At 34.8% G+C, this 15,752-nt stretch overlaps 3 protein-coding genes across 3 annotated transcripts; 1 reads left to right on the forward strand and 2 right to left on the reverse strand.

Moving 5' to 3' along the window:
• Positions 1-1,338: 1,338 nt before the first annotated feature.
• LOC108558143 (ATPase family AAA domain-containing protein 5) lies at positions 1,339-5,792 on the reverse strand. Its single transcript, XM_017914962.1, has 4 exons — positions 5,100-5,792; positions 4,974-5,045; positions 1,768-4,914; positions 1,339-1,691 (listed from the first exon to the last, which is right to left on the reverse strand). Exons 1-4 carry the CDS (start codon positions 5,681-5,683, stop codon positions 1,448-1,450), a joined length of 4,047 nt encoding a protein of 1,348 aa, XP_017770451.1. The 5' UTR covers positions 5,684-5,792; the 3' UTR covers positions 1,339-1,447.
• A 112-nt stretch (positions 5,793-5,904) lies between these two features.
• Positions 5,905-7,282, forward strand: LOC108558134 (GTPase Era, mitochondrial). The gene is made up of 6 exons (XM_017914953.1): positions 5,905-6,121; positions 6,172-6,296; positions 6,350-6,524; positions 6,585-6,750; positions 6,806-7,009; positions 7,066-7,282. The coding sequence occupies exons 1-6, from the start codon at positions 5,933-5,935 to the stop codon at positions 7,242-7,244; spliced, it is 1,038 nt and encodes a 345-aa protein (XP_017770442.1). The 5' UTR covers positions 5,905-5,932; the 3' UTR covers positions 7,245-7,282.
• A 5-nt stretch (positions 7,283-7,287) lies between these two features.
• Positions 7,288-15,613, reverse strand: LOC108558133 (serine/threonine-protein kinase atr-like). The gene is made up of 11 exons (XM_017914952.1): positions 15,221-15,613; positions 13,340-15,164; positions 10,458-13,287; positions 9,996-10,405; positions 9,731-9,942; positions 9,551-9,680; positions 8,874-9,496; positions 8,373-8,812; positions 8,169-8,320; positions 7,702-8,109; positions 7,288-7,473 (listed from the first exon to the last, which is right to left on the reverse strand). Exons 1-11 carry the CDS (start codon positions 15,490-15,492, stop codon positions 7,300-7,302), a joined length of 7,476 nt encoding a protein of 2,491 aa, XP_017770441.1. The 5' UTR covers positions 15,493-15,613; the 3' UTR covers positions 7,288-7,299.
• Positions 15,614-15,752: the final 139 nt, after the last annotated feature.

Below are 15,752 nucleotides of genomic sequence, written 5' to 3' on the forward strand. Positions count from 1 at the left end.
GCTTGAAATTCAAAAGTAAATATGTTTGTATTATATATATATACATATAAAAAAAAAGTAAACGCTTTGTTGTCCATTAAAATGGGGAAAGCCTAAATCAATTTCGCGCGTAGTGCCGCCATTCTATTGCATATCAATTTTGATTTTCCCTCTTCGCCAATTTCAGGAGGCCCAGAGCTGTCTACCAAAGAGGGCATAATTAAAAGCAGCTAATTACTCCATGATATGTATATAGGCGGCTTGGTTGGTCAGCAATACTCGTAAATAATAGAGCCATAGTTTACCGGGGTGCACACACATTAACGTACGCACACATATACAAACTCGTTCTCTCTCTCTCTGTGCCCGACCTGAATTATTGCAGCCCTTTGCATTATTCAACGGGAAGTTCCCCTTATTTGACGCCGGATATAGTACTTAACAAGAAAATGGATTAATAATAGGCTCAGAACTATTTAAATTCAGAACAGCCTGCGTTTCGTGTTTATGAACAACCACGGCATATTCACAAGGACTTTAACCCAAACAAACAAATCCTTCATTAAGATATCATTTAGTTCATTGCTTCAACAAAAACAGTCTAGTCTATTACAAATTGCCGAAATCTGTAAACATTTGATCAAATAATTACTTTATTCATAATAGTTTTTAATTTTGAATTAATCTATGGTCAAGAGTATATTAAGTTAATTAGTTCCAATGATTGTTATTACATCAATCTATCTAAAGCAGACACAAAATAATAAGCAGAAGTTCTGTCATTAGCTGAAATGTTGAATTGGTCCAATCATGAAAATTAAACTAAATTAAGTTAATAACTGTTGTATGACTTATTAGTTATTTGTAATAAATCAAGGGATAATTGTAAAAAAAAAAAGAGATACGAAATAATGTGTATAATATAAAGAAATGGTTTTATTAATAATTAAAAATACAATCTTTAAATTTGTATAATTGTTGTTATAAATATCCAATTTGTTACATTGCAATCAGGTTTTAAATGTATAATATATAATTTATACTAATATTAAAGTACATTTGCGAAATCTTTTGTATATAAACACCAAAAATATATCACATATTTACTGCTGTATAATATATATATTACTTTTGTATATTTTGATTCTGAGATCCTAACAAGTTATATTACCAAAAAAAAAGTCAGAAATAGGATAAAATGATAAAAAGTAAATAGTGCAAGGGAATACTTTTATTCTTAACTAAAAATATGATAAAAACATAATCGATAAATTTGTATTATTTTTAAATTGAAAATTAAAATTTCTTTACTTTGCTGTTATTTTTTTGTACATATATAATCAATAAATGTTAGTTAATTAATTCGATTTAAAGTTGAATATTTACAAATTGAGGGTCTGCGCATGCAGACTAAATAATATACAATGGGAAATCAAAACCTATTGTATATCGATGCCGAAACAAAAATCTATTGGAACATATCACAGGCAGTTTTAATGTTCGAATTACTTGGATTAATATTCAAGGTACGCAAGTAATTGTAGAATCGATTGCCGCGTTTATTACTATTGTCTGACCTGACTATCTCCGACCTGGATATTTGCCGTAGAACAGGGAAATAGTCTGTCGAGAATGCGGCGCGGTCTGTCCAATTTGATAAAGGGGTAGCCTCGAGGAAAACGTTTTCGCAGTCGTGTCTCCTTTGCCGCCACCTAAAACCAAGCAATATTAATAAATTTCTTAAATTGTTTCCAAACGAAATTAATTCGTAGCTAGAACTTAACATACCTCAATTCTTCCAACGAAGGTGCAGCCATCGAAATCCCAGCTTCAGCCTCATCACTCTTGTGCAGCTTACAATAACCCTCCACCAAATGGTGCGTCAAATCGGTCTTAAAACTACCCCTATAACTATCCATGTTGTCCTTGAAGTTGAGACTGGTCTTCAATGGTGAATTCCAACGTTTCACGCACGGTTCTAAATCGTAATCGTCATGGTCTGTCCGTAATACAGCGTCAGCCACAGACATTGCATCAAAAACATTGGCTATACTCTCCAACTTCTCTAAATCTTCTTTGACTTCAGGCTTATCGCTTGCTTCAATGTTGTGATTTATGGGATTGAAATGTAAAATGGTGGGCAAGTTCCACCAAACGTTGCCCAGGTCAATTGGATAAGGTAACGAGAATTCGTCGATTTCGTGAACCAGAAACGTGCCGATGCAATTCTTATGGACCCGCTCCGTATTCACCGTAGCTGCTTCATCATCCTGCAGGAATGATACCTCATTCGTGTCATCGTCTAAATAGTCATCAGACTTGTTCAGCTTCTCCAGTTCATTGCAGTTCCTAATGTAGGATACGGCGTTGCTGCGAGAATTGCTGCAATCGCCACCAGTTTGGCCCCAGAACTGCAACTGCATCAAAGTTCTCCTTATATCACCCTTGTTCCACTCCAACAATTCACTCAGCGAGCCCAGATCCACTTTTAATCCCTCGACCAAACAAAGAATCTGCAGCCAAACTCCCAAACTCCTAGCTGATAGTGGATTAAATTTAAGTACAGGGTACTGCGAGGTGAACTTGTGCAAGTGCGAACAATCTACATCGCTCATCGTTAACACAATTGGCCTCTTGCTCGTTGAGAAGAGCTGAGAGAGAGCGTTCACGAATCCCTCATCCTGATCAAAAACTATATCTACATCCTCTACCAATAATATACACATTTTCCTAGATGATTCTACTTTATCCGCGGCGCTCACTTTCTTCTTATTTAAAAACGATGATAGAGGATTATTGTCTTTCTTCCTTACTTGATGCGATTGCGTGGCTTCCTGCAACTCTTGCAACAGCCGTTTCCCCGTTCTTTTACTGGAAGCATTCAACTCTATGACATTTATATTTAACTCATTGCAGATCGCATATAACGACGACGTTTTCCCGCTGGAGGTTGGTCCTCGCAAGATCATCCCATTTCCCGGCATTCCACCATCCCTACTTTCGTTATCAGTTGTTTCAAAATCTGAACTATCCCTTCGATAAGTTTTCTTGGTTTTACCAACTTCCTCAGTAAACTGTATCCAATTATCCAACCAACTTTTTAAAGCCTTCAAACTTTTCTGATTTCCAATAATATCATCGCTACATTTTGCTTTGTACTTTTCAGTCCACATCCGATCATCGTACGCTAACGTTATACTCGTTTTCGTTTCAACCGGCTTCTCTTCTACAACTTTCTTTTTCGGCCTACCTCTTTTCCTAACTTTTGGAGGAGAGACGACAGCATTAACTACTTCTTTGGCAACATTATATCCGCTTTTCTCGTGTAATATTCTGAAGAACTTATTGACCGGATATTCTGGATTTGCTTCTTTTATTTCCTGCACGCTTTTTTTGAAAGCGTTATTTCGATTTGGAGCATTTAAATTGATAATCTTCTGTTTTGCGTTTTTACTATTCGTAATCGATTTAAATTTAAAATTGTCAAAGTTCAGATCGAGGTCACTTTTGGTTTCTTGAAATTTCATGGTAACTTGTATTGTGTCCCAAAGATCCGATGAATCGTTTTGCAGTACGTGACTAATCTTTGGAAATATATCAAATTCGATCTCTGGGGGTTTTTCAATTTGCTTTTTAATTTTCTCTGGGATTCCGCTGCGCAAAAAGTTCATTCTGGCTTCCAACACTTTCGGATCCACCTTTGGTTTAACGTTGAAAATCGGGGCAACTTTCATATTTTTCTTTTGCTCTGTAGATGAGTTATCTTCATCTTCATTGTAATTCTTTGTGACTTTAACTCTTCCACTTGAACGTCTTTCTGGAGGACTTTCCGTCAAATCGATATGCAAGTTATTCTCCATTTTCAATTTAATTACAGCTTTCATCTTTTCCACACTAAAAATGTCCTTTTTAGTTTTTCTAGGTTTTCTTGCCTTCACTGAATGGTTAGATTCAGATTCCGAATAAATCGAGCAATTGCTGTTTTCGTCATTGCTTTCTTCAATTACTGCAACTTTGGTTGCAAGCTTTGCTTTTCTTGGCATTCTCTCCCGTTTCTCTTCCAACTTATTTGTATTTTCATTACTTATTTGATCAGTACTACTTTCGTCTATATTCAGAACATTTCGCTTACGAGATACTTTAGGTGAAAACATCTTCACTTTTATTGAACTTTGTTGACTGTCGTTTTTCGGTTCATCGCACATTACTACAGTATTTTCACTTTGAGCCTTTTTCGTATCCAAAACCCCAAAGAAACTTAACAATCCTTTCTGTACTTTATTGGTACGTGAATCTGTGTGCGTATGCTTTTTAAATACTTCCACATCAAGAGTATCTTCAATTAATGTTAAACAATCTTTGGGCTTTTTGCTGTTTGGAGGTGATATAATATCACTACTTGCATCTGAATTTGATTCCGAGGATAACAACCTACGAACGCGTTTTCGTTTTACACCGTTCTTCTTTGGTGTTATCGATAGCATTTTCTTCAACTTCTTGGATCTATGATCCAGGACTGCATGACAATATTCCTCTCTCTCCTCTTCAATTTGCTTACGCTTCAAACCCTTTTTATTATTCCACTCTTCGAATTTCCCTTTACGTTTAGCAAGAGCGTTCTTTTTACAATCCAAATTGATTTCCGAATTTTCATTGTTCGGTGATTCCTCAATCGGTTTTCCATCGTAATTCATACCTATGCTTTTATTACGTTGATGCATCATAAAATTGAAAACATTTTCTTTCGGAGACGGTTGTTTAAGTGAATCTTCACTTGATTTGTCTTTTGAGGAATTTTCATTATCAGCAAATGCCGATAAATCTTCCAAAATCTCTTCGCACGATTTTTCTAGAGAATTATCTATCTCTGAAGAAACGTCGTTTTCAACAGATTTTCGCAAAGAAATTCTTTTAGTTTCTTTGTTTTCCTTCTCTCTAAAAACAAAATACTATTAATATTATTTCTAAATTAGTTATAAACATCTAATACATACTTTTGGTTACTTTTTTTACTCTTTCCATCACTTGAACTGCTGTTCGTATTAATAGTTACATTAGAATCAGTCCTGAAAATAAAATATCAATAAAATTTTCATTACAGAGATAATATTTAAATGTACCTTTCTTTTTGTAAATTGATTTGTAGAAAACTATTTAAATTTCTTTGCGAGCTATCCTCATCTTTTATACTTTGAGGGCTGTCTTTCAAAGATAATTTGCTTCTTTTCTTACGAGTTTTCCTCAGGTTCAAAGTATTACCTATTTCTTCTTCAATTGAACTATTTAATTTATTTAAATCACAATCAAATGATTTATTGAGTTCCTTTTCAACAATCAGTCCTAAGCCTTCATTGCTAGCAACATCATCCAAATCACTCAACATTGTTGGAATTCCTGATTTATCTGGGGATATAATCCTCAGACTGGATGACATCAATTCAGAAATATTTATCACTGCTGGGTCAGGACTCCTTCGTTTCCTTTTCAATTTTGTCTTCAACTTTCTATGCTTCTTATTTTCCTTTTCAACTATGTCCACTTCCAAATATTTATGATCCTTTGCTTTGGTCACTCTGTCACTACTTAGATCTTCAACAAAAATAGGAATAACCTCCACATCACTGTTTATGCACTTTTCCTTCAACTTTAATTCAATCTCTACTGAATTTGTATGAATTTCACTTACATCTTGCGTTATCATCATACAAAACGAGTTAAATTTTAAAGTTATCACTAAAATGGAATAACATCAACAAAATGGGTTAAATATAAACAAAACTGATAATAATAACATTCCTGCAGATTTTTGGCGCGTTTTGCTCTTGAAAGGTTAAATACGTTGAATCATGGTTTCCAACAAAGAAAATGGTAGTACCACCAAACTCTATTCTACCAACTGTAAATAAGAAAATTTGAAAACTTCAAAGGTTATGATCACTTATTTTAAACAATAATGTTTTTCAAAAGGATTTCGTACCTATTTAAGCAAAAGCAAAGTGTTTTCAAAGATATTAAATTATGTAGTTCCAGTGTTGTAATTAATAATATTGAAGAATTGGAGCAGAAGCTACTGAAAGTAGCTATAGTTGGTGTACCAAATGTTGGAAAGAGTACTGTTATTAATCATTTAATGGATAGAAAAGTAAGCAAATCACACAATGATTTCTAATATCTAATCGATTCTGATTATAGGTATGTCCAACATCATCAAAGGTGCATACTACAAGGAAACGAGCCACTGCTATTTTTACTGAAGGCGATACCCAGGTAGTCTTTTTAGATACACCAGGATTGGTTAATATTAAAGAATATAATAAGTAATATTTAAAGTTAGTTGTTATATAAACATTCAGCGACATGTATATTTCAGATACAAATTAGAAAGATCATTTGTGAAGGATCCAAATGCATCTTTACAGAATGCTGATATTGTCGGAGTAATTCATGATGTGAGCAATCAGTATACAAAGGATAGGTTAGATTTGAAAGTTATCAAATTGCTGGAAAAGCATGTAAAAAAACCTAGTTTCCTAGTTTTAAACAAAGTGTGTATTTCATATATTTCACAACTGCCAGACTTTACTTAAAGTTAATAATATTTGTAGATAGATATGTTAAAATCAAAAAGGAAATTGTTAGATATAACAAGGCTTCTGACTGAGAATAAAATTAGAGGAGAGGAAATTCCTGATAAAGGTGATTTCGAAATGAACGAAGATAGTCGAGGATGGCCGAACTTTCAGGACATATTTATGGTATCAGCTTTAACAGGTGAAATCTTCAAATTCCTAAAATATTGATTTAAAAATAATGTTTTAATTTGTAGGTGATGGTTTGGAGGATGTAAGAAATTATTTATTGGAACAGGCGAAGCCCGGAAAATGGCTTTACGATGCGGAAGTTTGGTCTGATCAACCACCAGAAACGATCATATTAAATACGGTGAAAGCTAAATTCATGGACTTCCTCAATGAAGAATTACCTTACGTTTTGGTGCCTGAAATGGAGCTGTTCGAAGTAGATGTTAACGGTGAATATTAAATTTGATTGAACTAATTGAAACTTAAATTGTTATTATTTATTTAGGTGTTATTAAAACGATAGTCAATGTTAGGTGTCCGAGTGTAAGGAAAGCTCAATTGATAGCTGGAGCTAATGACGGGAGGTTGAAAAATATCACAGCAGCTGTTCAGAAAGACCTACAGCAGACTTTCCAGAATTTCGTTAGGATCAGTATATACTTGCATGCGCTTCCGAATAAATAGATTTTATTGTACAAACATAGAAAGAAAAAACAACGATATTTTATACATTTTGATATTACATATAGGCGCCCCAGCCTATATACATTTGGCACAAGTTCTCGATATTCATGGCTTCCAAAATCAGATTATTAGTTTGTCCTTCGACGGATAAAGGTATGGAAAACGACCTGCCTTTTGTTCGTACTTGACCTAACAACCTTCTTTTAATCTCACGTATGTGCTCGCAAGCCTACAAACACAAATGTATTGTATTATATATGGAAGAATACGTAATTGCTATTTTCTAAGTATTAGGATTTAATACCCTTGTATAGGAACGTTAAAATAACAAGAATGAAAAATTGGATGGAACTTTAGTTCCAAAGTCTGAAGTTTAGAAACAATATGTGATTATTTAAATTAATTGTGATGATACTATTATATATCTATATGGTAAACATGCAATGATTAAACTTACCAATTCATTTATTCGTTCTGCGTTTTGAGCGCTTGCGGCTGCTGGAGCGTTTCTTGGCCAAGAAACCAAAGGATCATATACAAATGGAGTGACAATGGACATTAACGTATCAACATGAGTTCTGAGTACTCTTAAAGTAGCAGCGCAGGACTTCCTATAAACGCCTTCAACACCCAACGGTCCCATTGCAGAAACCATATTTCGGGTAAGTCTGAAAGGCACACGTTCCGGCCACTCGAACGTCTCTCCTTTATTGAACAAACAATTAAAATCCACGTGAACCGTATCTCCGCAAGTCGAATCCAACAGGATGTTATCGCCGTGCCTATCGCCAAGTCCCAAAATATACCCGACCATAGAAATCACAGCAGTAGTACGAATGTATGCAGTTCTAGCAGACAACCAGCCCTAATTAAAATACGTAATTTAATAATAATTAAAACTATTATATAATAGTTTTAGCAAACCTGAGCATCTGGAAATGTTTTTCTGAACCACTCTCCCAATATAAGCGGATACTTTGGTATTAATTTTTTCAAAAATATATCTTTCTTCTTACTCAAGGGATCATTCAATTTAGGGCAAATCTCCTTCAATTCCTTATTTTTCATACCAAATCCTATAGATTTAAAGCATTAATTAACATTTTAGCTAAATGTCTAAATGTATACCTCTTTGTTCGTAAAGCGCTAAAAGGGCATGTCTAAAGCAGACCAAATTTGGAATCCATTCGATTAATCCGCATTCCTCGTTTAACGGAGCTACGGAATATAAACGAATCAGCAATCTCCTTTGCCTTGATTCAACCTCTCTGGATAACATTTGGTTAACGATGTCGTTGAATTCCATTAAACGGAAATCCTTGCGAAGATCATCTTTCGGTTTCAGCATCTGTATATAGGATTTCCCATCAGAACCTCTGAAAGTTATTTTACGTGGTTTCTGCAAACTCTGCAAAATTGTTATTTCATCTTCGATCCCAATGATATGCACGAAGCGATTTGGAAACGGATTGTGCTGGTCGCTTGAGAAATCTGGATTAGGAAGCACCAATTTCCGGCATAAATGCGTTGGTATCATTATCTGACTAAATCCCTCTTTCGTAATCAATCTGAAATGAAAAGTTCAAACGCTTTGGCTTAATCGAATGTTTTAAATATAATAGTTAGTACCTTGGTAATGATTTCATCAGTAGACTTACGCTAGTCGTTTTCACATTTTCTATTATTTCTTTATTACATAATTCGATGAGTTTCTCTGCTAATTTGACAAAGTCAGTAATGAATCTCACCATTTCCGGAGTCTTCAGACGAGAATCGCTCAGGATTTCGTTGCAGCGCTTGGATCTCAGCGAATAGCTCGATTTGATTACGGATATTATCATCCAGAGACTCTGCTGCGGGAATTGCAGTATCAATTTTATGATTATCAGCTTCAGCTCTTTATGCACCTCCTTCTGCGGATGGCAAATCCTTGAAACGAGTTGCGAAAATGCCGTAAAGAAAATGTATAGAGGTAAAATTTCCAATGAATTGTCTACTAATTTCGTCATCTTCAATAGATTTATTCTCCTTTCGTCTCTAATCGTAGTTGATGTTACGTCAAGAAGCCTCGTTCCGTAATCAAACCATATGCTGAGCATTCTAGGCATAGATTGATAAACGTACGAATTTCCATATAGCAATGATTTACCGAAAAAATTAATCATATGCAATTGTATATCATTTCCTTTGGTATCTTTTTCTTCGTCCGTATAACTTTGGAATATTCGGTCGAAGTATTGCGCCATTGAAACCTACATTGATTATTGATATAATAGAGAATAGCATTGAAATTTCAATGAACGTACCAAACTTTTCTCCCATTCCTTGAGCATATCCACAGCTTCTTTGTAATTTTGAAGATTTGTATCCATATCTACGTTGGAAATTGAATCGTTGTAAGAGGCTATGAGAAGTTGAGCTTCAGCGCAAATTTTCCTAAAGCAAGTTTAATAAGATTTACAAATTTATTATTGGATATTTTATACTTATTATCTTTCGGAAAGTTGACTGTTAATTGACTCCGTTTGCCATTCGAAGGATTAAAGTCAGGGAAGTACTTGTCTAAACCTCTTTTCAATGCAGTGAATGCCTGTTCGTGTTCTTCACGCATCCAATGCAACTTTGCTTTCTCAATGAACAATTTTGTAGGCGAGTACGTCTCGGCCTTCAATAAGTAGGTATAAGCTTGTTGGTGAATCTGAAAATATACTTGTAAATATTCTAATTGAAGTAGTATAGAATTGAAAGTACCCCAGCTCTTCTAGCAATCTCTGCGCTTTTCAACCATGAATCGCCTAAAACGGTATCCAACATTTGCGAGACCGCTGGGCACTTCTCTTCCAATACGCTCTTCGCTTGCTCAACAGAAACCCTTCGTAAACACAGAACTGGCTCAATCACTTTGACCGTTTCTTGAACCACTTTCAATCGAAGTTCCCATTCAGATTTAAGCTTTTTTACCAGATTCTGACATTCGCTTGGTCTTAGAAGAATCTCATTCAACATATGTTCGATCTGTTCTACTTCGTTCAAAGCGTGTAAACGTGATATATAAAAATATCCTTGTTGGTAGGCTCCCTCCTCGAGACTAGCAGCACTTAAGCAATCCACTTGAGCCATTCGCAATTCACCAAGTTTGCTTTTAAATTCTTCACGAGAACCTGTGAAAATTTCACAATTAATATATTAATTAATAATAATAATAAATTTTACCATTTTTAAGATGGATTAGAGCATGGCCCATTTGAGATCCCCAAGATGAGTTCGACATGAAGTCGTTTTTAGCCAAAAACTTATCCAAGTCATCGTAACGACCCAGTCTCCAAAACGATTCCGCCTGCACATCAATCAACCATTTCTGGTACTCAGGTTGTTTCTCCAATTCACCTTTGCAGAAGTTCAAAGCTGTATTTACGTTGTCCAAATCTAAATAACACTTCACCAATCCCTTGACGTGCTTCAATTTTAGAGGAGGATTTATCCGTTCGTAGCAAGCTGCAGCATCCGACAGTTTCCCAGAGACTTCCAACGCTAAGATGCGTTCCTCCAAAAACGGTTCTCTTTGCCGTAGAGCAGTCACGCCAGCAACACCGTCAGGTTCATGCAAGCAATAATAAATTTCAGCTAAAAATGATAAGTTGTCATTAATTCCGTTCTCAGCCATGTAATCTTCCAAATACATCAAAGCTCTTGGATATTCGGCACAGTCGTAGTTGCATTGTGCCAATTGCAATTTGCAGAAGTTCGAAAGGAACGCTTTAATCTTTTTATAATTTTCATTATTCCGTCCTTGGAATCCGGCGTTCCACAGCCATTTCCGTAACCATCTATCCAGGAAATCCAGTAGAACGAACACCACTTTCGTGTATTGTTCCGATTTAATTGTTTCCCCGCTCGTATGTTCAAACGATATGAAATTTTCAGTTCGAAGAGGTCTAACGTGCAATAGATTATCACTGATCTTAGCATTATTTCTGGATTGAATAACTGCCATGAATTCTTTGTAAGCCCTTTCTTGATCATTGTTGGAGCCTTCGATCAATGCGTGCAACAATATGTAAGGCAAGAAGTACATCAAGGTTTTCTGATCCTGCTTCATGCTGGGAGCGCAAGCTTCAAACATAGTTTTCTTATTGGATCGAATGGAATATATCAAAGATATGCTCCAGCTGTACAACCATGTTTGAAAATTTGATCCAAAATTGGAACCATATATTGGAGAAACCTTTATATCACCAATGGCCTGTACCATGGTATATTTTGATGATAAAAGTGGGATCATCAATTCTTGTTGAGAATCGGAAAATTGCTTCCACAGCTCATTATTTTGACTATTTCTATCTGGCGAAATACTATAAAATTTTAGTATCTCCTGTATAGCCAAAGCAAATCTATCCATCTGCTGGGTGTTTTTCTCCGATTGAAATGTTTTCGTTAGTTCGTTTAAAGTATTCACTATGAAATTAGGATCGGTTATGAAGAAGCTGAAGGAAGTGTCTTGTGGCGTATATTTCCTAGGCAAATGGCTCGGTTCGATGGCTCCCAATTCACCAATACATTCTCCGCATGCCAATTTCAAGGTGACATCTTCTTCTCTGCAACCTAACGTAAGGATATCCAACAACTCGACTACACAATCATCTATTCCGTTATATCCTAAGATCATCCGATCCAATTCCTCGCGGTTCTGCTTCAATAGAACCGTTATATATTTGATACCGTAAATCCTCACTTCGTTTGTCTCATACGACAAATATTTCAAAAAGTGCTTCAAATGTTCTTTAAAATCACTCGAAGTAACCTCTTGCATGTACCTTTTAACAATTTCAATTACCGCATAATCGACTTTCTCGCAATCCAACACGAAGAATAAATCAGCAATAAAATCTTTTAAAGCTTCTTCATTGTCTCTCACCAAATATATTAATATATCGTTGACTTTCTTTGGATTGATCTCTATTACCGGCAAGATTGACACAGCTATGGTCGCTAGATGAGGTCCCAACACTTCGATATCGCAACTCTTGATGAACGCGTTCCACACATCGCAGTTCAACTCAGGGAAAGAAGACTTCGTAACGTTCAGAGCAGTTTTCAGCATGGCTATGATCTTGAACCTCAGCGGCGAAATAATTTTGGATCCCATAAAATCAAAAATCTGTGCTAAACTCAGTAATACTTTCCTCTTGGTTACAGACTGCCCCATCAACTTCAAGTCGAAATATTGCAAGACTCCGAGAAACCTCGGTTGCAGGAAATCAGAAATCGAGTTTTCACTATCGAAATCTTTAGCTAAATTTTCCAAAGCAGATATAACTCTGCTCCGGTTATCGTGGAAATTCAACAATAACTCGTTTAAAATAACCATAACATTTTGCTTCCTCAAAGTGGATCCATCTAGGCCGGTATTGATTTCAATGTATTTCATGCTCATCTTGCTCACATCAGGAGGACAGTTCAAGAAGATTTGCAAAAATATATATCCGTACTTGGAAGTCAATAGTTCTGATAAATCGATTTCATTCATGTACGCCATTTCATCGATCAATTTCTTCACTGCATCGATTTTGACAATCAACGGTACAAATAATGGCAGCAAATATCGTGACTCCTCTACGATGTAGTTTTTAGGTCCGAAGAAACCAAACACGAAAGAGATTTTCTCCAAAGACGTAGCCAAATTGTAATTGACTAATGCTTGGTTTATAACGCAAAGATTCACTATGATCTTGCACAACTCACGACGAAATCTAGAATATAATTTAGACATGGTGGTGTTATGAATGGTAGGCAGATCTGTAATTACATTCACCGCGATGATGGAATGATTCGATATTGGCATCATTATGAAATACGCCATCAGCGTCATGGTGTGTAGCAAAATTTCTTCTTTATTTATGTGGCTCAGATTTCTTATGGTTTCCAGTATGGTAGACTGTAAGTCCGGTTTGTATTGGAGCGACTTCTTTGTTGCTTTCAGTAGAATATCGTAAATATTATCAACCATTTGACTTTTTGATTCCATAGTCAAACTATCACTTGCCTGAAATGAACTATACTGTTACACGCGTTTACCTTAAATGTAGTTAAGTTACCTGCGCATGTTTAACGATTTCACATATTGATGCTCCGAATTCCTCTCTTACAGATTTATGTTCATCTTCCAACAGTTGCATCCATTTAACAACTTTAATTTTATGGAACAGTGGTACATACTTTGAAAGCAATGGTAACGTTTTTATTGCATTCATTTTAATGATTTCATCGTCAAAACTAAGCAAGTTAAATATTGCTTGTATTACGATTGCCATACTAGAGGAACTTGTCTCGATGTTCTTTAACTTTCTTTGTAATTCTCCATTAGCAAAAAAATCCGCTGTTACTCGCATTTTGCTATATTTAATACATCTGCTGTGGTTCGAGCTTAATATAATCACCAATGTAGGAGCAATGTAACTCACTTCTCTTAACACTTGTAAATCTTGCGAAATTAACATTGGTATAATTATTTTCGAAAGCATATCGTCAACACGGACACTCGATGATAAAATATTACTGATGTAAGGAATCAACATTAATTGAAGCTCATATTCATGATGTTCGATTATCGGTGTTGCAGCAGCCATGAAATAATCTTCAATATCTCTGAAAGAACCGTCTATTGCTGAGATAAAAACAAAGTAGCAGAATTCATGAAAACTCGTTTTTCTCGGTACATCCAAATTCGCTAAATAAGTATACAAATATGTGATACTCTTTTTCATCTCATACGAGTTGTTGCACCCAATATAATTTGTGGGAAATTCTTTCGATTTCATAAACTTATAACCAATCAAATGCAAGTAAACATTCAAATTCCTAGTTTTCGTCAAATATACGATATTTGTTAACATAGAGGACATTATAAGGCACTTTGTTTTACAATTAATGGAATCATTCACAATATGGTTGAGAAGCATTGGCACTAAAGGCGTTTCATTGAAAAATGTAACCTGTTTGTTAGATACAGTTTTAATCTCTGTTCCTAAATTTAAAACATCTAAGAAATGCTTCATCTTATCACAACTCGCATTCAACGGAATCGAAACGCAACTATTTATTCCTTCAAAATACTCTCCAGTCTCCAACATTAAAGTTCTCCAAGTTCCACTAACATCTTTCAGATCTATTCTATTATTTTCACAGCTTGTTAAGTTACTCAAGATTGTCTTGGCATACAATTTAAAATATTTAGCGTTAAATCCCTCTCCAGTATATTTTACACAAATATCCACTAAATCTTCATCTAATTTTACTTTCTTGGAAGATAAAATAAATTCGCTGATTTGCCTTTTATTGAAATCTCGATGTCCATTCAATATCTTTTTAGTAACAGCTTGAAACTGCTCATAGAAATCAGGAAACTCATTGTTAAAAACTTTATAACACAATTGCTCAAATATAGAAAATGTTTCCCTGAAAATAGTTTCAATTTTATATGGAAAACTACTCTTTAGATTCATTACCCTTGCAAATATTTCAAGCACCATTATTTTCAACTGACAATTGGAATTTTTCAATATGTAAATCAAATTATACAAAATTTCATATATCTCATTTTTTATGTAATGAAACTCAAGTTTCTCCATAACAATTTGATCAATGATCTTCAATGCAATCTTTTGCATATGAATACATGATTCTCTACTTGAAACTTCAACAAACAATGGACTTAAATCAAGCACACCATCCAAATCTTCATAGTATTTGGGCTCAAATGCCTTCAACACCTTAGTATCCTCATAGTTATGCGATTGATAATCAATTAAGTCTTTTAAGACTTTGGCATATTCTAAAGTCAGTTCATGGTATATGTAACTTTGTGAGATTTCTATTATGTGCAGAATCTTCTTATGGGCATCAATTATTAAATTGTGCATTCTAGAACATTAACATAATTATTAGTATTGGTTTCATAGTTGCTCATAGTTGTTTACCTTGAAAGTTTTTCCAGGCTAAGCAGATAAAAGAATCTACCCAATAACCAAACTGCAAAGGCTTTATACTTGCCACTCATTTCTTTGTGTTGCTGGAATGTTAAAGAACTATTGGTGTTAAACAAGAAAATCCTAGAGAATTCAGGCATAGCTAAGATGTTAGTCAACATATTCAAACTGCTCTCGGATGATTCCATCTTCAACATAACTGGGATTGTATCATTGAACATTTTCCACATGGAAAATGCTGGTATCTTGTGCGGATGATTCATTGTCACTTAACAATAACTAAACTTAAATCACATTATAAACAATTATAAACACATAATAATATTGGTTACTTGTAGTAACCGCGCCAACTCGTTTTAAACCGGTAAAAAATTAATATCACTAAAGTAGTTCTAAAAGAAAATAAACAATCGAGTAGTTCCAATGTTTCTTATAAGAATTCTTATACATTGCTATATTCGTTGCATACGTGTTCTTTCTGTGATTTTTACATAATTATTACTTAATTGATCATTACTTTTGT

This window comes from Nicrophorus vespilloides, unplaced genomic scaffold (genome assembly GCF_001412225.1).
Source record: "Nicrophorus vespilloides isolate i.1.1-1 unplaced genomic scaffold, Nicve_v1.0, whole genome shotgun sequence".
NCBI lineage: Eukaryota > Metazoa > Arthropoda > Insecta > Coleoptera > Silphidae > Nicrophorus > Nicrophorus vespilloides.